The following is a 21,857-nucleotide window of genomic DNA, read 5'->3' on the forward strand; positions in this document are numbered from 1 at the left end:
AAAGGTAAAATTAAAATAATAGTTTGACCATATAATAATTTATTTGGTCCTCTAATTTTATAAAAATTTATTTTAGTTATTTATTTAATTTTTGTCTTTTGTACTTGTTGAACTTCTTTTTTTAAATTATTCAAAATAAATAAAAATTAATGTTATTTAATATTATTGATGTGGTATATACATAAATTGTTATGGATGATATGTTAGCATTTAATTAATTTTTAAAAATTTTAAAATATTTAAAGAGTACTTTTTATATTTTTATACTTTTAAATAATTTTAATGATTTTTAATTTTTTAAAAAATTATAACTTTTAATAAGAATTAATTGAATGTTGACATGTCATCTTTGTGATGATCTACATGTATGTCATGTTAACAAAATTAAAAATATTAATCTTTTATTTATTTTAAAGTGATTTACAGAAAATATAAATTTAAAACTAAAAAATATCAAAATTAAAATAATTTTTATAAAATTAGAGCGTAAATAAATATTATACCTAAATTGATTTACCAGAAAAGAGGTGCAACGCTGCAAATCAATGCAACTTTCACGTGAGTGCTGGGCACGCGGACATCCTTCTATTTCACGTGACTTTCCCTCCACGCTGGCATCTGTTCCCCCTCTCTTCTCCCAATGTTCCTTCATATTACAAACATAATAAAAAGTAAATAATATAAAATAAATAAACCAAACAGAAATCGAAAGCTTGTTTAGATAGCAAAAAAAAAAAAAAAAAGGAAAAGGAAAAAGCAATGGGAGGTGGTGGTGTTGGTGAGATAGCAGCGGAGACAAGGAAGAAGAGGAAGAAGGGAAGGCCCTCTCTCTTAGAACTTCAAAAACGCTCTCTCAAACAACAACAACTGCAGGAGCCGCAGCAACCGCAATTGCTTCCTCAGAAAACCCCTAATTCTTCTATCTTTTCGAACCGCCGATCCACTCGCCGCCACCCAAATCTCAACGGTGGGTCCCCAGTTTCCGGATCGATTTCCGGAGGAGAAGACGACGACGACGACGACCGCCTACAGAAGAAGCATAAACCATTGCTTGGCTTCAATTCTTCTCGTACTGATCAGCATTATCCGATTCCTTCGGCGCTCAATTCGGCCTCCTATGGGTCCGATTCGAATGCGGATGGTGACAATCCCGACGCGTCCCTCAAGCGTCGCAAGTTTACCGCCGCCAAGCCTGGATCTGATCAAATGGTGATAAATCATACATTAATATATAGATTTCGCGGGTTTTTTAAAGTCCTGGTTTTGAAACAGAATCAAAAAATTGATTTTCCTACTTTATTTGGATATTTTATTTTAGGGTTTATATTTTGGGAATCGAAAATAGCTTCTCGTGCGCCGAAATTTTATGATTGCAACAGAGATGAACGAATGAGTTTGACTAAGTCATGTACCTTTTTTTATTGGATATTGTTTAAACTTTTTGATTTTCGGCAAAACTTCAAGTTGTTTTGAACATAGTTTGTCTTCCTTTTCTTTCCCGATTTACGAATTTTCCATTATTATTTTATTATTTCTTGTCTTGGATTTAATCCTTCCTTTATTTTTGTGCAAAATAATAGATGCACAGACCATCATGCCTGTAAAGCTTCAGTTTGTCTTTTCTTTTCTTTAATAATAATACTTCAAAGTTGTTTTTTTTTTTTCTTTTTTTTTGTACTTGCTTTGCATTGTTGTAGCTTTTTACTGTAACTTTCCTCAGTGATTCTTCAATAATCAACGCAAGTATCTCTTTTAATAGTTTTTTTTTTCATTTAATTTGGGAGTTAAATAAATATATGTATTGACACGAGAGTTTATCTTATTTACAGGGAGAAAAGTTATCGAAAGTGACGGACACACTTCATGGTATAAATCTATCTCGGTTTTCATGAAAAAAAGGCATTTCTGGGAATTCTTAGAAAAAAGAAGTGTTGGGTTTTGTTAACTATATTAATTTTATTTCATTCATATGTGGACAGGGTCACCGGTGGAGTCTGGCCCCACTCCCACGACGCCTTTGCCAGACAAAAAGTTGTTGGTGTTCATTCTTGACAGGCTTCAAAAGTATTTGTTATTTTTGGCTCATTTGATTTTTTTTCTTAGTTTATCTTCCGTTTGACGGGTTTTTATCTTTTTTACTTAATCTACTTCCAGGAAAGACACTTATGGGGTATTCTCTGAGCCAGTAGATCCTGAAGAGGTGCATTTTGTTTTTCATTCTTGCATAAATCTAGATTATTGAAAAGTGAAATCACGGTTCCTGATATAATGTTGGATTGGTCTTGATACAGCTTCCAGATTACCATGATATTATTGCACACCCAATGGACTTTTCGACAGTCAGGAAAAAACTTGATGAGGGAGCTTATATTACCTTAGAACAATTTGAGGTTTGTTTTGCAAGCATTCTCTTTGGTAATGTGGATACAATGTTCATCTATCTGTCTTCCCCCTGACATAGTGGAGAGGGAAAGCCAACTAAGTTGTTTGACTGCATTACTGTCAATGATTAAGTTTCTGATGTTATTTTCTGGATTTCTCTGGTTGATTTGTGTGTTTTTGTAGAAATTGTGTATGGCGAGTCAAGTGTATGTTGTCAATCAAGCAAGTCCTTGAAGAATACCGGAGGCATGCTATGCCTTTTGAGATTACTGTAGTAACGATGTTGACTATGATGTTTAAGTTCTTCATTAAGTCCACTTGTTTGGGATAGCATTTTGGCCTCTTATGCCTAGAAGATTCTTTAATTTGGTTTGAGAAGATAATTACTTGCCTTTGTTTTTTACCGTTCATATTATATATAATTTATTTGGTACAGCCAATGGTTTGCCTATGGTTTATGGAATTTGATTGCAAAACTTGTTTTGTTTAGCATGGGATCTTACAGTGTTACTCTTTCCTAGCAGATAACTATATATGCTGTGAGTTGCTTTTTGTGGTTAATTGAGAAGATGAAAATCCTAATGAAATGATTTTCATGTCAGTATAAATGCTCTGGACCAGTGGAGATAGTCTTTAGATTCTACAAACATGTAGTAATCAGAACTTAGATTTAGGGGATATAGTTTTTCTGGAATGATACTTGATGTATAACTGAAAATTTGTAAGTTTGATTCATGCAGATTGATGTTTTCCTAATATGCTCTAATGCAATGCAGTATAATGCACCAGATACAATTTACTTTCGACAGGTTTGTCTAGGTCTCAACTGTATTAACTCCTTTGTCATGATACTGTGGTCTCTGTTATTTTAAACGTCTGGATTGGATGGTTAGGCACGATCAATGCAAGAGCTGGCTAAAAAGGACTTTGAGAATTTGAGGCAAGATAGTGATGAAGGTGAACCACAAGTGAAAGTTGTGAGGAGAGGAAGGCCACCTGGAAAGAGCCTCAAAAAGTCATTGGTTTCATCGTCATCTATTGACCATGTTGGTTCTGAGTACTCCTCAGATGCAACACTAGCTGCTGGACGAGATGCTTCTAGCCTTTCAAACACTTACAATTTGAGGAAAGCACCTAATTCCCTCAAACTACGGCCTGCAGATACATTTATCAGGCCCTCCTGGGGTTCTCCTAGCAAAGAAAATCATGCCATTTGTTCATCTGAATGGGAGAATGAATTTCCAGGTTTGGTATTTATCTGACTTTATATACATATCCTTAAGTCTTTAGCTTTTTTAATGTAAAATGTTATAAACTACATATTTTCTATATTTCATATTGAGCTATTTTTCTCTCATTTTGTAGCTTCTGTTGTGAGGGCTGTGATGAAGTATGGGATGAAACATTTTGCAGTAGATGAGAACAGGCGTGACACCTACTGCCACTCATCGACTTCTGGACATGAGCAACATACCTTTTCCACCTTGGATGGAGAATTGAAGCAACTAATTCCGGTGCGTTTTATGTTTGTATAATGGCAATAACTGTTATTAGTGCATTAGTTAGAAGATTATTGTATGAGCTGTATAGCTGGAATGTGTGATTGACCTTAGACTCATTGAGCGCAGGTAAGGAATCCTAAACTTTTTGTTTGTTAATAAATTGTATACAAAAGTTGAGGTGCAGGTAGGTTTGCCCTGGTAATTTGATATGTTTATATATCTAGCCAAAAGGGTGTTCGAATATTCTGACAACTAGTGTTTATGAGGGAACAATACAAAACTATCCAGATCAGCGGCAGAATAGAATGCTCAATCCCTTATATTGACTAATTCTTTTTATCTCGCTCGATTTTATTTTAGTCAATTTTATTGTTTATCAGGTTAGTTTGACCACGGAAAATGGTAACCCTTTTTTCCCCTTTCATTGTCTATCAGGTTGGTTTGAGTGCAGAAAATGGCTATGCTACAAGCTTGGCACGTTTTGCTGCAAATCTTGGACCAGTTGTTTGGAAAATTGCTTCAAGGAAAATTGAAAGTGTTTTGCCTAGTGGACTCAAGTTTGGTCCTGGATGGGTTGGAGAAAATAGGACAGTTGAGCAGCCACAATGTTCCTTTTCTGATAAGCAGAGGTCTCCGAATTCTCTATCTGATAACCCTCCTGGCAGATTTTTATCTACAGCTACTTCTGGTTCAAACTCCATTGCTGCAAGTAGATTTCCTTTGCAAGGTAGAGAAGACATGGAAGCTGTCAGAGGCCTAACTTCTCAAAATGACTCGACTTCTGCACCTTCTCATCAGTTTCAGCAAAGTCTTGTTCGACACTCGGGTATCAATGGTTCTATTGGTGGGTTTGGGTTTGGTTATTCCTCTCAAACGGGGTTGGTAACACAGTGTGTAAATTCTTTGTCTGAAAAGACTACAGTGCCGACTCAAACACATGTCATGATTTCTGGTGCTAGTGATTTTCTTCCAAAAGAGGCCAAGTTGGCCGATAGTTCAATCGCTTTACATTCTGGAAATGCAATGGCTATGGAGCCTGAAATGGTGTCACATGCAGCGGCAACTAATGTCGGGCTTCAGCGGAGTTCCTATAATGAACCGAATTTCCTTCAATTTGCTCCTGATCTTAATGTGAGATTTCTGGCACCGGGTTCACCTAGTTCTAGTGTGCCAATTGGTTCACCCCAGCGCCCTGATTTAGCATTGCAACTCTAATAATCAGCCAACACGATTTCCATATGATGTGGCTTGTATGTGCTAATTGTAGTATTAGGTCAAGTACGCCTGTATATGATGATAAGATGTGGTCGAAATTTACTTACTACATTCTTCATTGGAAGGTCCGTTGAGTAGTGGTTCCTGAAGAAATCATAGGAGCAGATTGTAGGGGAGATTTTGTATAGATTGATATATCAAATTCTTTCATAGGATTAAAAAATTACAGATTTATATGCAACATACGATATCTAACATGTTATATTTTGAGTTAATGAATATTGTTACCAATACTATTACTGGCATTACATACGAGATATCATTCATGTCATGGGCAATGAAGTAGTGCTTAAACTAGTTGATGCAAAATTGAGGGCAACTGATACTGAAAACTTTGCCAAGGGAGTTTGAGTGATGTTCTGTAAATTGCAATTATATATACATGTCCATATATAATTATATTATATATGTTGAAAGCATATATGCAGTTCTCTTGTTAGTTCTGTATCAGTGTTAATTTGTTTCCTTCCTCCGCTCCCACATTGAGATACCAGTCCAGGCAGAGAATTTCTTGAAAATATAATATCATAGTGTTCATGATCTTGTATAAGTTGTCCTGGCATTTTTCTAGTTACATCCTAGTTACATATGCTGTCGTCGCATATTCATCCTTTAAGAGGTAAGTTAGGGGCAGTAGTAGTCATTTTCCAAGATCAATAGTGAAGAGAATTGTTTATTTAATCCCCAGGAACAATAGCATGCAGTATGTTAAAAAATCTCAATCATTCGCTGTACTATAATAGCCAGGTTTGGAAATATATTCTATGCCGCTGAAAATAGCCATGGGGGCCACCTAATGCTTGGCGTTTTTGCATACATCAGACAATAGTAGAATCTTAGTTTAGAGGGACTTCAAAGCCTCCCATATTTTTGTTTGGCAAACTGGAGCAGAGCCGTTTGGAAGATTATAGGAGTCTTAGCTGTGTTGCCCTCACACCATCTACATGTATCATCATTACTTGAGACCAAATCTAGTTATATCATCTGTCCTAAATCGTCTTGTTATTTCATGCAGTAAAGCTTTAAACTGCCATTTGCTTTGCATGCGGAGTATCTTCTCAGCTCCGTACGTGACCTTTGCCCTGTGAGTTTGAGCATCCAAATCTTGAGCAATTTGGACAGTATTCTTTGTAAATATGGGTTGTATAATTGTCAGGGATAAGCTGTTCTTATGGGATCTAAGGCTCTTTGATCTTGGGAAGAGCTATAGTTCGTCCTGGCTTAAGACATGCAGCTCTGCATCACTTGTGACTCTTTCCAGGTCACCACCCCCAGAGTTCTCTCCTCCTATAAGACCTTCATTAGCAGACATGCTAAACTTTGAAGGCTGGTTCGTTCCATAACAACAGCTATGACTTGAACCAGAACTCAAGCTACACGAGGAGCAAGGTGAATTTGAAGTACAGCTTGGGTCCCGAAATTACCATCCTCAGCCAGCTTTGTGATTCTTTTCAAGGTTGTGGGGCACGCTAAAAAATATTGAAAGGAAACCGGGAAGGACATCAAATTATAGAGCAATGATAGCCAACAGTATGCAATTATGTTCATTAGTATCCCATACCATGCTATATGACAGGGATACTTACTGAAACACATAGGTACCAAATAAACCAAAAGGAAAATAACAAGCCAACATGGTAACATTAACATACAGCTTCTACTTTTTCTTTTTCTTTTTTTCTGTCTTCATTTTTCAACAGAAACTCCTTTTAATCTAAAATTATTAGCTGTTTGTCTACCAAGCTTACACCACAACCAAAACATCCATTAACACTTACCACCAATGTTTTTGCTTCATCTTTTAGCTTCCAGCAACATATTAGCGGGGAACCAGCAACGCGATTGTTTTTTCTGCCTTGCTACGCCTCTACTCTCTCTTTTTTCGTTTCCACTTTGCAAGGTGATGTTATAAAATGTTATTGTTCAAATTATCTGCCTTATGTGCTTGGTTATGATGGAACAAATTTCCAGCTTGTGCAATCTTGTTTGTCAGTCAAAAACTGATTCAATGAAATGGATGAATACAAGAATTGCTAATTATGATAAGCTGTTGATGCTTTTTGCTAAAGATACAGAAAAAAGGGATGGGGCTATAGGGGGTCACTTGGGCGGCTCAATAGGTGGCCGAGTATTTGATGGTATCCCTTTGCAAGATGTAGTTGGTGCAAGTATGGAGGAAAAGGACACGAATGATACCAGCGGAGTTGGTTCGCAAGCACCATCACAGTCAACAACATCATTGAAACGGAAAAAAAATGAAAGGCGACAAGAGTTGAAGTATTTGAAAGGGAGTTACAAGCATAAGGGAAGCAATTAAAGGTGTTGCAGAAGCAATCAGGGAGGGGACTGTTATAGCCGAGAGAGGACAACCACGCGTTTACTCGGGGCAGGAAGTATTCGCAGAATTAGTGAACATAGGTGTTGAAATATAGTTGCGGAACTTGCGGTATAAGGCATATATTTTCCTTACTGCAAACGCTGGGAGGGTGAGAGTCTTGTTTGGTTTCTCAGCTGAGGAGCGAAAGGAATTTTTATTGCAGATGATGTATAATAGTTCTGGGGACGCGGCATTTTAAAAATTTATTAGCTAGTTAGGATTCTTTCTTCCATTAGGCTTGAAGATGGGACGGCATGTGTGCGTTTGCGAAAAGGAAGGGATTTTGTACATAATATGATTCATATTTATGATATGTTAGGGTAAAGCTATTTTTACTTTTTATTTGGTAGATTAGTTGAATACCACTACTAGTACAAAATCTAAATGGTTTTGAAAGATACAACTACATGATTTGCCTCTTTGAAAAATTCTAGAAACAAACTCTTTAATATAAAGTATTCATTAACTTTATTGAGAGTTAAATTCAAAGGTGATTAACCGTAATAATTTATATGGAAGTGTGCTGAGAATTGTCCCATGTTGACAGTATCCAAGGAGAGAAAATGGTAAATTGTGTGGGTGAAGGGAAAAATTACATGCCCTTGCACAAGTTTCATGGTCCTTAATGTATAAACCTTGTGTGTTTTTCGTGTTGCCAGCTATCCTTTTAATTGGGATGCTTGGTGGGTCATGGTATTTGCTTAAGTACGTGTCTTTGATAACTATGGAAAGTCACACATGTATATATATATATAATCTACCTATGTTTGTTGTGATGGGACTAGGCAAACTCCTATGTCATATGATTAGTTAAGTATTTTAACAAAACATAATCTTTTTAAGTCAAAGTACAACATAATATCTTTAAAGGATGAGATATGAATTATATAAGGTATACTTATACTTAGATATAACAATTACTTTTAATTTAAAAGAAAATTATGAAATGATATTTCTTGAGATAAAATGTGCAATATATAATTGTGTTGTAAGATATACATAGTAATTGAATAATATATATATATATATATATATATAAATTTAATGAGTGATGTGAATTGGGAAAACACATTAAGTGGATTAATGACGAAAAAAGGTATATATAAAGTAAATTGTGACTTATATGTTAAGATGTAATTAGTTATGATAGACTGTCATCTAAAAAATGTGTCTCTATGTATTATTTAATTATTGACAATTGAATAAAACTTGATGAGGATGTCAGGAAAAAAATTGTGAAACTTTTAGATTTTTTTTCTTGGAGTTAAAAAATATTAGTGATGATATTCTAGAGATATTTCTATAATTTAAAGGTTTTAGGTGGACTAAAAAAGATATTTAGGTGAAGTTTTTAATCTTTTGTTGATGTTTGTTGTTTATAGATTTTCTTGTTACCATTTCGAATATAGGTTTGGTTGGGATTTGTAGTTTTTGAGGTAGGGCTTCTTTATTTTGTATTTCATAGTGGGATTTGGGATCATTTTGGTGATAATGGCTGGTAAGGGAAAAAGGAAGAAAAATGTGAAAAAGCAAAGTGGAGAAAGCAGAAAAAGAAAAGGATAAATTGGAATGTACCATTAGGGGAGACGAGATGCGAACAATATTCAATTGTAGAGGTTTGTTGATAGAAGTTTCTAGTACCCCGAGGAAGTAATTGCCTCAGTGAGGTAAAAGCAACAACGCAAGGTGGTAGTAAAGAAATTTTCTTCTATTATATGTGTTTGAGTCAAGGTTTCATCCTCTGCATATGTTTTTCGTTGAGGTGTTGAATTATTATGGATTGTGCTGGGGCAATCAGTGGAAATATTGTAGTGGAATTAGATAACTTACTTTATGGATGGTCAAAAATAGGTCGGATACGCTTTTAAAAAATATATATTGTTCTTCATAGTTTCACGACAAAAAAACTTAATTATAAATTATTAACTGAATTACTATCCCTGCTTTGAGTAAGATAATCTAAATTATTTCCTAACTTTTTACAAAAGGATATTTTCGGCTATCATTATTTTAAAATTTAAAAAAGAAAAAGTTTTGTTGGAAATTAGACAGGTGTCGGCAGAAGGAATGGTTTGGACACTATTAGCGTATAGATGTATAGATGGTAACAGAAATCGAAAGCCTGTTTAGAGAGAATAAAAAAAAAGGCGAAAAAGAAAAAGCAATGGGAGGTGATATTGGTGGTGAGATAGCAGCGGAGACAAGGAAGAAGAGGAAGAAGAAGGGAAGGCCCTCTCTTTTAGAACTTCAAAAACGCTCTCTCAAACAACAAAGACTTCAGGAGCCGCAGCAACCGCAATTGCTTCTTCAAAATACCCCTAATTCTTCTATCAGTTCGAAACGCCGATCCACTCGCCGCCACCCAAATCTCAACGGCGGGTCCCCAGTTTCCGGATTGACTTTCGGAGGAGACGACGACGACGACGATGACCGCCTGCAGAAGAAGCACAAACCATTGCTTGGCTTCAAATCTTCTCGTACTGATCAGCATTATCCGATTCCTTCGGCACTCAATTCGGCCTCCTATGGGTCCGATTGGGATGCGGATGGTGACGATCCCGACGCGTCACTCAAGCGTCACAAGCATACCACCGTCAAGCCTGGATCTGATCAAATGTTGATTAATCATACATTAATATATAGAATTCGCAAGTTTTTTATAGTCCTGTTTTTGAAACAGAATCATAAAAGGATTTTCCTACTTTATTTGGATATTTTATCTTAGGGTTTATATTTTGGAAGTCGAAAATAGCTTCTCGCGTGCCGAAATTTTATGATTGCGACGGAGATAAACGAATGAGTTTGACCAAGTCATGTACCTTTTTTTATTGGATATTATTTGATTTTCAGCAAAACTTCAAGTTATTTTACTGGATATTTTATGTCTGTAAAGCTTCAGTTTTGTCTTTTCTTTAATAATAATACTAAAATTTTTTTTTTTGGGTACTTGCTTTGCTTTATTGTAGCTTTTTACTGTAACTTTCCTCAGTGATTCTTCAATAATCAACGCAAATCTCTTTTAATAGTTTTCTTTTCATTTAACTTGGGAGTTAAATAAATATATTTATTGACACGAGAGTTATCTTATTTACAGGGAGAAAAGTTATCGAAAGTGACGGACACTCTTCATGGTATAAATCTATCTCGTTTTTCATTAAAAAAAAGGCATTTCTGGGATTCTTAGAAAAAAGAAGTGTTGGGTTTTGTTAACTATATTAATTTTATTTCATATATATGTGGACAGAGTCACCGGTGGAGTCTGGCCCCACCCCCTTGACGCCTTTGGCATACAAAAAGTTGTTGGTATTCATTCTTGACAGGCTTCAAAAGTATTTGTTATGTTTGGTTCATTTGATTTTTTTTTTTCTTATCCTATCTTCCGTTTGATGGAGTTTGATCGTTTTTACTTAATCTACTTCCAGGAAAGACACTTATGGGGTATTCTCTGAATCAGTAGATCCTGAAGAGGTGCATTCTGTTTTTCATTCTTGCATAAATCTAGCTTACTGAAAAGTGAAATCCCGGTTCCTGATATAATGTTGGATTGATCTTGATACAGCTTCCAGATTACCATGGCATTATTGCACACCCAATGGACTTTTCGGCAGTCAGGAAAAAACTTGATGAGGGAGCTTACACTACCTTGGGACAATTTGAGGTTTGTTTTTCAAGCATTCTCTTTGCTAATGTGGATACAATGTTCATCTATCTGTCTACCCTCAGAAATGGTGGAAAGGGAAGGCCGAGTAAGTTGTTTGACTGCACTGCCGTCAATGTTGATTAAGTTTTTGATGATGTTTTCTGGATTTCTCCGGTTGATTTGTGTGTTTTTGTAGAAAATGTATATGCTGAGTCAAGTTTGTGTTGTCAATCAAGCAAGTCCCTGTTGAATACCGGAGGCATGCTATGCCTTTTGAGAATACTGTAGTAATGTTGTTGGCTATGATGTTTTTTGCCTTTGTTTTTAATATTTATACGATATTGAATTTAATTGGTACTGCCAATGATTTGCCCATGATTTGTGGAATTTGATTGCAGAACGTGTTTTGTTTAGCTTGGGATCATACAGCGTACTCTTCCCTAGCAGACAACTATATATGCTGTGAGTTGCTTTTTGAGGTTAACTGAGAAGATGAAAATCCTAATGAAATGATTTTCAAGTTTGTATGAATGCACTGGACTCATCCAGTGAGGATAGTCTGTACAAACATGTTGTAACAAAACTTTGTTTTAGGCGATTTAGTTTCCTGCATATGGTTTTCCGGCTATATTCTTGATGTTTCTAGGACTGCAACTGAAATTTGTAAGTTTATTTGTGCAGAGAGATGTTTTTCTAATATGCTTGAATGCAATGCAGTATAATGCACCAGATACAGTTTACTTTCGACAGGTTTGTCTAGGTCTCAATTGAATTAACTCCTTTGTTATGATACTCTGGTTTCTGTTATTTTAAACATCTGGATTGGTTGGGTAGGCACGATCAATGCAAGAGCTGGCCAAAAAGGACTTTGAGAATTTGAGGCAAGATAGTGATGAAGGTGAACCACAACTGAAATTTGTGAGGAGAGGAAGGTCACCTGGAAAGAGCCTCAAAAAGTCGTTAGTTTCAGCATCATCTATTGACCGTGTTGGTTCTGAGTACTCTGATGCAGCTCTAGCTGCTGGACGAGATACTTCCAGCCTTTCCAGCACTTACAGTTCCCACAAACTACGGCCCGCTGATACATTCATCAGGTCCTCCTGGGGTTCTCCTAGCAAAGAAAATCATGCCATTTGTTCGTCTGAATGGGAGAATGAATTTCCAGGTTTGGTATTTATCTGACTTTATATAAATATCCTTGAGTCTTTAACCTTTTTTGTGTGAAATGTTAACTACATATTTTCTATATTTCATATTGAGCTATTTTTCTCTCATTTTGTAGCTTCTGTTGTGAGGGCTGTGATGAAGTATGGGATGAAACATTTTGCAGTAGATGAGAACAGGCATGACACCTACAACCACTCATCGACTTCTGGACATGAGCAATGTACCTTTTCCACCTTGGATGGAGAATAGAATGCTCAATCCCTTATATTCACTAATTCTTTTAATCTCCCTCAATTTTATTTTGGTCAATTATATTGTTTATCAGGTTGGTTTGATTGCGAAAAATGGTAACCCTTTTTTCCCCTTTCATTGTCTATCAGGTTGGTTTAAGTGCAGAAAATGGTTATGCTACAAGCTTGGCACGTTTTGCTGCAATTATTGGACCAGTTTGGAAAATTGCTACAAGGAAAATTGAAAGTGTTTTGCCTAGTGGACTCAAGTTTAGTCCTGGATGGGTTGGAGAAAACAGGACAGTTGAGCAGCCACAATGTTTCTTTTCTGATAAGCAGAGATCTCCGAATTCTCTATCTGATAACCCTCCTTTGCAAGGTAGAGAAGACATGGAAGCTGTTAGAGGCCTAAATTCTCAAAATGACTCGACTTTGGAACCTTCTCATCAGTTACAGCAAAGTCTTGTACTACACTCAGGTATCAATGGTTCTATTGGTGGGTTTGGGTTTGGTTATTCCTCTCAAACGGAGTTGGTAACACAATGTGTAAATTCCTTGTCTGAAAAGACTTCAGTGCCAACTCCAACGCATGTCATGGTTTTGGGTGCTATTGATTTTCTTCCAGAAGAGGCCAAGTTGGCGGATAGTTCAATCGCTTTACATTCTGGAAATGCAATGGCTGTGGAGCCTGAAATGGTGTCACATGCGGTGGCAACTAAAGTCGGGCTTCAGCGGAGTTCCTATAATGAACCGAATTTCCTTCCATTTGCCCCTGATCTTAATGTGAGATTTCTGGCGCCGGGTTCACCTAGTTCTAGTGATCCAATTGGTTCACCCCAGTGCCCATATTTAGCATTGCAGCTTTAATAATTAGCAAACACTATTTCCATATGCTGTGGCTTGTTTGTGCTAATTGTAGTATTAGGTCTACGCCTGTATACGAATGTTAAGATTTGGTCGAATTTACTTACTACATTCTTCATTGGAAGGTCTGTTGAATTCCTCGGAAGTCATAGGATCAGGTTTTACACCATTTGGACTCTTCTCCAAACAATTCCCACATACATTATGCAATGTGATTAAGCCTTCAATTTTTAGCGGATTACCCTTATGTAAGCTATTATATTGCACCACAATTATAGCATGTGCTATTAAGGATTCTGCTTACACCATTCCAACGAAGGAAGCTTCCATGCAAATTGTGTTAGGATTTAATGCCATAAATGTAAATTTATTCGTGATTTGTATTTGTAATTTTTTGAACAAATTAATATAAATAAAATTTCATTATTTATATTAAATATCGTTTGTATTGGTTCTAGACCTTGATGGTTTTTGCACAAAAAATAAAATATAAATAAATATTGACTTATTGATTATGTAATGTTGTATTACATGGCTGGACTGTAATAGAAGAAAATAACTTGTCCATGGATTGAATGAGTTGAGATTTAATATTTTTAATGGTCAAATGGAAAATTTTATTTTTGACCCTCTAAAAAATTAATCATGCAATTTAAACCATTTTAACTCAAGATTTTACCTGTGAGCACCCCAAATATTTTAATTTTAACGGTCATCTTTGTTGATAATACATTGAATGCACTAATTTTCTCTTCCGAGATTCTCTTTCTGCAGAGGCTTTCACTAAATTCTTTTTTTAATTTTTTTGTAAATGAAAATAATATATACATACATAATATGTTGAGAGCATATACGCGGTTATGTTAATTCTAGATCAGCACTTACATAAGAATTTCTTGAAAATATAAAATCATAGTTTTCATCATCATATATAAGTTGTCTTGCATTGGTCTTACACATTCTCGTATGTTCATTCTTTACGAGGTAGGGTAGGGTCAGTAATTCTCATTTCTGAAGATCAATAGCCAAGAGACTTGTTTAAACCCCAGGAACAGTAGCATGCATGTAAAACTTGTATAGGCAATGTTAAAAAAGCTCCTGAATTGTACTAGTTTACTAGCACTTTCACTAACTTGAGAGTTTCTTAGTATATACAGCAAAATAAATTTCACCCAGAGAAGGTGAGATTACACGTGTGACTAACCCCAGCAACAAGAACAGATGCAGCTTTAAGGTTGGATGAAACTTTTAAACTTAAAACCGGCTTCGGCCATGCAGAACATGGTCATCAAACCGAATCCTGTCACAAGTATTTCCTTTATTGTACTTCTTCTGCAAGTGCCACGTGAAGAAAGCCGGAAACGAGCGTTTCCTTCAGCACTGCATCCAGCAATAAGATTTTTTATCTCGAAAACATTGTTTTTCTCGATTAGAACCAAATCCAAATCATTCACGAGGTACTTTAGATCAAGAAGGACAAGTGCTACCTGAAGACCGGTCCAAATGATGATGAGAAGCTTGCAATAGGAGTCTAATTGTGTTTCCCTCACACCATCTACATACATCAATACACTCCTCCAAATCAGCATCACATGTTAATAACACCCACTCAGAATCATCATCTAAGTACTTGAGATCAAATCCACTTATATCATCTATATTGAATCTTCTTGTAATTTCAAGCAATAAATCTTTAAGCCGCCATTTACTTTGCATGCGGAAACGTATCTTCTCATCTCCGTACGTGACCTTTACCTTTTGAGTTTGAGCATCCAAATCCTGAGCAATTTGACTATTATTCTCTGTAATTACGGGTTGAATACTATCAGAGATAAGCTGTTCCTTAACAGATGCAGGGCTCTGTGATCTTGGGAAGAGCTTTAGTCCTTCTTGACTTAAGGTATGCAACTCTGTGTCATTTGTGACCCTTTTCAGCTCACCATTCCCAGAGTTCTCTCCTATTATAACACCTCCATTACCAGATATGTTAAACTTTGAAGGTTGATGCGTTCCAGAGGAACAGCTGTGACTTGAACTGGAACTCTGACTACAAGAGGAGGAGGGTGAATTTGAAGTAGCAGCTTGGGACACAAAATTACCACCCTCAGGCAGTATGGGCTTTTGCTTTGGCTTATCATTCAGTCCCAAGACTGAGGCTGAGGATGTACTCTTTCCTGATGGTCTTGGCGAGGCCAGCTCTGGGAATTTTGGGTACAAGGAGCTAATATGAAAAGCACCGGACACACCTTGTACTGAATCAATGACGTGTTGGAGTTTCTCTAAGGAGTTTCCAACTTTGTGGAGTTTTCGAGATGGCCAGCGTTTTATTCCATGTTGCCTACAGGTTCTTTTCAAAGTTGTGGGGCACACTGAAAAATATTGAAAGAAAACAGGAAATGAACATCAAATTATAGAGAAATAACATGCAACATATACATTTTATCTTCATTAGTATACCATGCCATACTAGATCACATACAGCTTTTAACCTTTTTCCTGTCTCCATTTTTCATCAGCAGCTTCTTTTAAGCAGACATAATATTAGGCCATTTATCTACCAAGTTTACACTACAACCAAAATATCCATTGACACTTACCACCAAGGCTTTTTGCTGCATCTTTTAGGCTTTCAGAAAAATATTGGCGGAGAACTTGCAATGTGATTGTTTTTTCTGCCTTGCTACGTCTCTTCTGTCCTGTTTTTCTCTTAGTCGCACTCGAAAAGCTAATCTCATTTATAGTAGAGTCTCCACCTTCAACACTTCCTCTAAGGCTAATCTGTTTTTTGTGCTGCTTCACCTTGGATAATTTTTCATCCCATGTCGCCCTTGGTTTTCCTTTTCTGAGTTTCATGGCAGTGCTAGTGCTAGTGCTACTGCTCTGATTAACCTCAGTGAGACTGACAGTCCAAGATGAACTTTCTCTTGAATACTTTTCTGAATGATACGTGCACTGATCTTCTGATAACTCTTTTCTACTAGGTATGCCATCTAAAGAGGCTATAACTTCACTAACTGCCATATCTCTATCTTCCTCTAGCTCCTCATTTGTTACAACTCGTAAGCTACAGCATACTTGCTGTAAAATGATGGATAATGAATTAAGCATCTCCTTTTTTCCTTCAGGATCTCGGCAATCCGCAGGTAAAAAGAACTCCAAGACAAAGTCTGCTTTACCAGTGTGAATGCATCGGAAACGTATCGCAACAGCGGCATGCAATTTAAACATCTTTGCATGGTGTGCAAGAGGATATTCGGTCTTCTTAAAGGAGGTTATGTCAGTTGAGAAACATGGCTGGTTAGTCATGAATGCTCTTCCAGCAACACCTTGACCTTTTAACAAGTGATGCTCAGAGCAAACCTCATGAAAACCCCGGATATTGGGCTCAGCTATATAGCAAGCATCATCCACGGTAGACACACAATGAAAGTAGTTCTCAGTGGAATGCGGGCAACCCTCTTTACCTAGCTGCATACAAGGAACCCAAGTCTGAGCCAGAGGTAATCTGTGCGTCTCACAAGCACGTTTTAGAACTTCTTTGATCTCAGGTAGGGCAGCTTGGTAGGAACTATTGCATGCCTGATAAAAAGTGAGATTAACACTTAAATGCAAGAACAAGTTTAGAACTGTTACCAATTAAATTTATTCCATAACTGCAAGAAATTACCTGTATGTTTCCAGTGCTGGAAGCTGTAAAACTCCTAAGATTGACAGCCTGCTTACAAAGAAAAACAGGATGAAGGGGCATTATCAGGACTTGAACTGAATGCTCCAAAATGCAACAATAAGCACAAAGTTAATCACAACAGCTCAAGACATAGTATAAATGAAAAATCATGGGAACAAAAAAGAAGAGAAACAAATTCAAGTTTTCATTTAGAGTTCAAAATGGGGGATGCAATTAACAGTGTGGCTTGCAACAGCGTCAACAATATTTACAATTACTCCTATCATATGTGGTAACCAAGGAGGTAATAAAGAGCAAATCTACAGGGAGAAACATAAGGGGACAAGCACTAAAAGTTCATCAAGTTTGAACAAGCAGAATAGAAAATATTGATCAAACAGGTAAAAGAAATTACCTCTAATGCTTTGCAAACGCTCTCCATCTCTGGCTTTATCTTGATTTTCTCGGTTGTCATCACAACTTCAATAACACCCAAGCAAGTTCTATTACCTTGTTCAAATACAGGAAGAGCAAAGGTTCCACGGACACCGTGCTGTTGAGCATGGTCAACTCTATGGTATTCATCACTTCTAAAGAATCGGACATCAGGAGTCCACTCTGGGACCTTACTCAAGAAAACACGACCAGGCAGTCCTGCCATGTCCTTGGAATCTTCCTCTGCTGGAAACTGATATTTCACAGAAATGTTCCTATAACTTGCAAGCCTTTGGCTGTTGGGATCAAGTGAAAAGGGTTGCTCACTGGTAGTCAAAATACGCCTACCTCCTTTATTTACAGGTAGCCATAGTTGTACAAGGACATCTGTTTCTTTTGCAGAATCTTTTATATGATTAAGTGCCCCAATTAACCTCAGCATTACAGAGGTTGAAGGACCTGGATTAGTTCTGGGTCCAATCCACCATCTTCTACTCAGCTCAGAAGTATTGGTCATACAATCACCATGTAGATTGCGACTCATGCCATCGACATCATCCAAGTTAGGGCTCAAATGAGCACCTTGAGAATGATTTTCATTCATATGTGGATTTCCAGGCAAGAAAGATATTTGATTCTCTCCTTGAAAGAGGCTACCACCCAAATCACCACCATTAGAGTCCAAAATAGGCCATTCAAATGTGGGATCAAAGAAAGCATTAGGATCAAGGAAATCAGATCCCTCTGTTGGGCTTGCCTCCAACCAACATCCATCTAACAACAATTCATCCATGTAATCCAACTGCATTACTGGTGACAGAATGGAATCTTCCATGACACTTAATTTTAGAGGATGATCTTTATGTCAACTACAAACTTAACAATAACTTCTAGTATCAATTCCAGTCTTCACTTGATAATCTGCCATATTGACACAGATATGACCGATCATAAGAAAGCTGAGTTTCTAAAGAGAACTGGAAACAGCAAAGCTAATCGACTAAAAGCTTAAGGCAATGAGATAATTAATATGTATCAATCATATAAAGATGAGTGGATAAATCCCAATATCAGTCTAACGGGAAGAAAAAACAAAAAGAGAAGTGCAAATCAGCAGTAAGTAAGAAAAGAATCACTGAGCGGATAAATCCCAAAGTTAGGAGCACCGTATTTCATGATGCAAAGTCAAAACGAGAACAAAAGAAGGAAGATATAAGAACCCACTATTGACATAAGCAGATTCCTTCAAGCTTCAGCACTTCTTCATTCAAGATTCTCGTTCAACTGCTCTGGTTTAAGGACTAATATAGCCCAAAACATTTTTAGCCATTAAAACCGAGCAAAAGAAGAACAAAAGATGGCAGCAACTCACCATGTAGTCTTCGTACTATGCGGATATTCTTCAAGACACCCCAAATGGCCAAATCTCAAACGAGTACTACATCACCATTGACCATACCAAATTGTTTATTTTCCGAGATATAAATATATATATATTCGCTCTTGGAAGTTGAAACAGCGGCAGCCTCAAAAAGAAAACTGTCTGAAGAAACAGGAACAGGTGAAGAACGTCAGCAACAAAGAAAAGATTACAGGGTGTATCGGTTCAATCTTCAAAACTCCCTAGGATAAGAGCTGTACTTGTCTCTCATAGTCATAGGTATTATCTCCCCAAGATTCGGCCTTTGATGCATTGGCTGTCAGTGGCAGCAGCAGTCCCCACATCCCACGCATAAACAAATCCTTTTCCTTGGGCCTTGAAATTCTCAATGAGAAGAAGGCAGACTTTTTTAAGCCCACCCTTGGAGAAGAACAAACGGAACGGCTAATCCGCTTTGCTTTGCTGATGCTGTACTTTGATTAAATTAATAACGGAATGGAGGGCATTGTTGTTGTTGTTGTATTATTAAAATAAGAAGTTGAACCAGAATTGTTCAAGTGGCAAAAATGGTTGCTTTCGTGTGCACCATCACTCTACCACTTGATCTTTCAAGTCCTTTTTCCTTTTGAGTTGAGATGCTTTCCCTTTCCCTTATTCCTTTCCCACAACCAGCTTGCTTCCACGGTTAAGTTATTTTTGTATTGGATTAAAGAATTTGCGGTGAGAGTTAAAAAGAATTTTAGTTGCAAGTGCAAGTGGGGCGTGTGTTATCCACGCTGACGCTGAAGAGCGAAGAGACCAGGGTAGCCACTGATGTCTCTTTGTTTAAAATTATAAGGTCAAATTCTGGTTTTAAGCCCTCTACTGTGCTGCAATTTTAGATTTAATCACTTTACTTTAATTTGCATCATTTGGTCTTCTACTTTTATGGACCATTAATTTCTGTTGTTAAAGTGATGATATTGAAATTTTTTTTCACTGTTATTCGATTACACAATCATAGTCAAGTAAAATTTAGTTAATTATATTTGACTAATAATGAATTTACATATTTGTCAAATGTTTAAGGTTGTTTTAAAAATATTCTACTCATCACCTTAATTACCGTATCTACTAATCTATATATAATATAAAACCTTGTGTTTTCCCCTTACAAGAGTGTGCTTTAATGAGCATTAAATTTAAAAAAAGGATATTATTAACCCTTTTTAATGATAAGGATGACTCCAATAGAAAAGGTGAAGTTGATGAGATTCAATTTCTAGCTTCAAAAACTGTTTATTGACCCTGTGGATAATTATATGTTTTGAGTGAGATAAGTTTACGTTACTTTAGTATTGTTTACGATGACTTTGGTTACAAACTTATAAAGGATCGCATATAGATTAATTGGAGGAAATTGATTGACTGATTTTGGGCTATCAATACTTTTGATACAGGGCTAATAGTGTCAAATTTAGCCACCCATCAAGTTCCGCACCCACCATGGTTTTAAAAAAAAACAAAAATGCATACAAATTCCAATTTCTTTGAGTAAGTGAAGCATGCATCCCATAAATATCAACTGCTTTTAACAACGACATGTTAAATACCTCCTCCTTAAATTTCTTATCAGAATGAAATTACCCGAACAATTGAAATCGTATCTCTTAAATCTATGGAAAGCAAGTAAAATTATCTATACAAAAATTAGTAGCCACTTGTTTTAGTTATTAAATCACTCTCCATCAGGGTGAGCGTTCGATCGAATCGAATCAAATAAAAAAATTTCGAGTCAATCGAGTTTACGAATCATATTTTATCATCCTAATTTGATTTGAAATTTTCTCGAATCGAGCCGGGTGAGATGGAATTCGAATAGAATCAAATCAAATATATTTGTTCGAGTTAAATTTTAAAAAATAATTTTGGGTCCTTGTAACTACTGCCACCTATCATAATAAAATTTGTCCACCTTAATCAAATTTTTTATTAACTTTCATCACCTCATAATCTATTTAATTTAATAATATAAATAGTAGATATAAATAAAATTATTATTATTTATGTTTAGTGATTTTTTTTGGATAATTTTAATTTTTTATTTGAGAGCAAAGGGTGAGAAGTAAAAATTTAGGAGGAAAATAAAAAGTTTTGAGGAATAAAAGTTTGAGGGGAAGTAAATGGGGGAGTAAATTTTGGAGGGAAAATATTAAAAAAATTTGGGAGGCATGGGTTTGGGGTAGATGGGAGGTGGGATGGGAAGGGAGGGAGAGTAAAATTTTGGTAGAAAATGGATTTTGAGTAGATTGGGGGATTGAGATGGAAGGAGAGTAAAAATTTTGGCGAAAAGAGAGAATGAGTAAAAGTTTTGAGAGAAAAGTAAAAAGATTTGGGAGTTTGAGGTAAAAATGTAAAATATTATAGTTTGATATTTGAATTATTCGAGTTATTCGAATTCGAAAACTCAACTCGATTCGAACTCGAAATTCGAAAAAAATTCGAGTTGACTCGAATAACTCGATTCGTTTAACTCGAAATTCTAATTTTTTTTCGATTTTTTTAAATTAAATTAAATTTTGCTCATCCATACCCTTCATCACTAAGCTTAAAATCTTTAATGGTATTAGTTCGTGTTCTATTAATAGTGCTATCATGAAAGAAATAGATAATTTTATCCCCACTACTAAGCCACTTCCTTCTTAACATTTGGTGCCACAACCTTTCCATGTGAGACAATACGTCATCATAGTCAATTACTAATTACTTATCTAAATTTAAACGGTAATTCAGATGAACCGTCTAACACCATCTTGACACTAGTAATCCTTACCAACTACTACCTTTTCCGCTTCCTCATATGGCTGAAAACATTTTTGTTCCAAACCTTAATTTCACTAGTGAAACGTTCAACATTGGTAGCGATATCCCCATCTTCCTTCCCAATAGATTTATGAA

At 36.2% G+C, this 21,857-nt stretch overlaps 2 protein-coding genes and 1 pseudogene across 3 annotated transcripts; 2 read left to right on the forward strand and 1 right to left on the reverse strand.

Moving 5' to 3' along the window:
• Positions 1-571: 571 nt before the first annotated feature.
• Positions 572-5,392, forward strand: LOC108453025 (uncharacterized). The gene is made up of 9 exons (XM_017750901.2): positions 572-1,209; positions 1,830-1,866; positions 1,980-2,064; positions 2,155-2,200; positions 2,292-2,390; positions 3,123-3,191; positions 3,276-3,627; positions 3,748-3,896; positions 4,320-5,392. Exons 1-9 carry the CDS (start codon positions 760-762, stop codon positions 5,097-5,099), a joined length of 2,067 nt encoding a protein of 688 aa, XP_017606390.1. The 5' UTR covers positions 572-759; the 3' UTR covers positions 5,100-5,392.
• Positions 5,393-9,553: 4,161 nt separating this feature from the next.
• Positions 9,554-13,874, forward strand: LOC108450982 (uncharacterized; annotated as a pseudogene).
• A 597-nt stretch (positions 13,875-14,471) lies between these two features.
• Positions 14,472-19,719, reverse strand: LOC108489852 (protein NLP4). Of its 2 annotated transcripts, none has more exons than XM_017794532.2 (6): positions 18,764-19,719; positions 17,520-18,460; positions 17,105-17,152; positions 16,035-17,016; positions 14,925-15,806; positions 14,472-14,817 (listed from the first exon to the last, which is right to left on the reverse strand). In XM_017794532.2, the coding sequence occupies exons 2-6, from the start codon at positions 18,372-18,374 to the stop codon at positions 14,756-14,758; spliced, it is 2,829 nt and encodes a 942-aa protein (XP_017650021.1). In that variant the 5' UTR covers positions 18,375-18,460; positions 18,764-19,719; the 3' UTR covers positions 14,472-14,755. The 2 variants fall into 2 exon arrangements, with proteins under 2 accessions (XP_017650021.1, XP_017650020.1); XM_017794531.2 differs by having other exon boundaries at positions 18,912-19,718.
• Positions 19,720-21,857: the final 2,138 nt, after the last annotated feature.

This window comes from Gossypium arboreum, chromosome 5 (genome assembly GCF_025698485.1).
Source record: "Gossypium arboreum isolate Shixiya-1 chromosome 5, ASM2569848v2, whole genome shotgun sequence".
Taxonomy (NCBI): Eukaryota; Viridiplantae; Streptophyta; class Magnoliopsida; order Malvales; family Malvaceae; genus Gossypium; species Gossypium arboreum.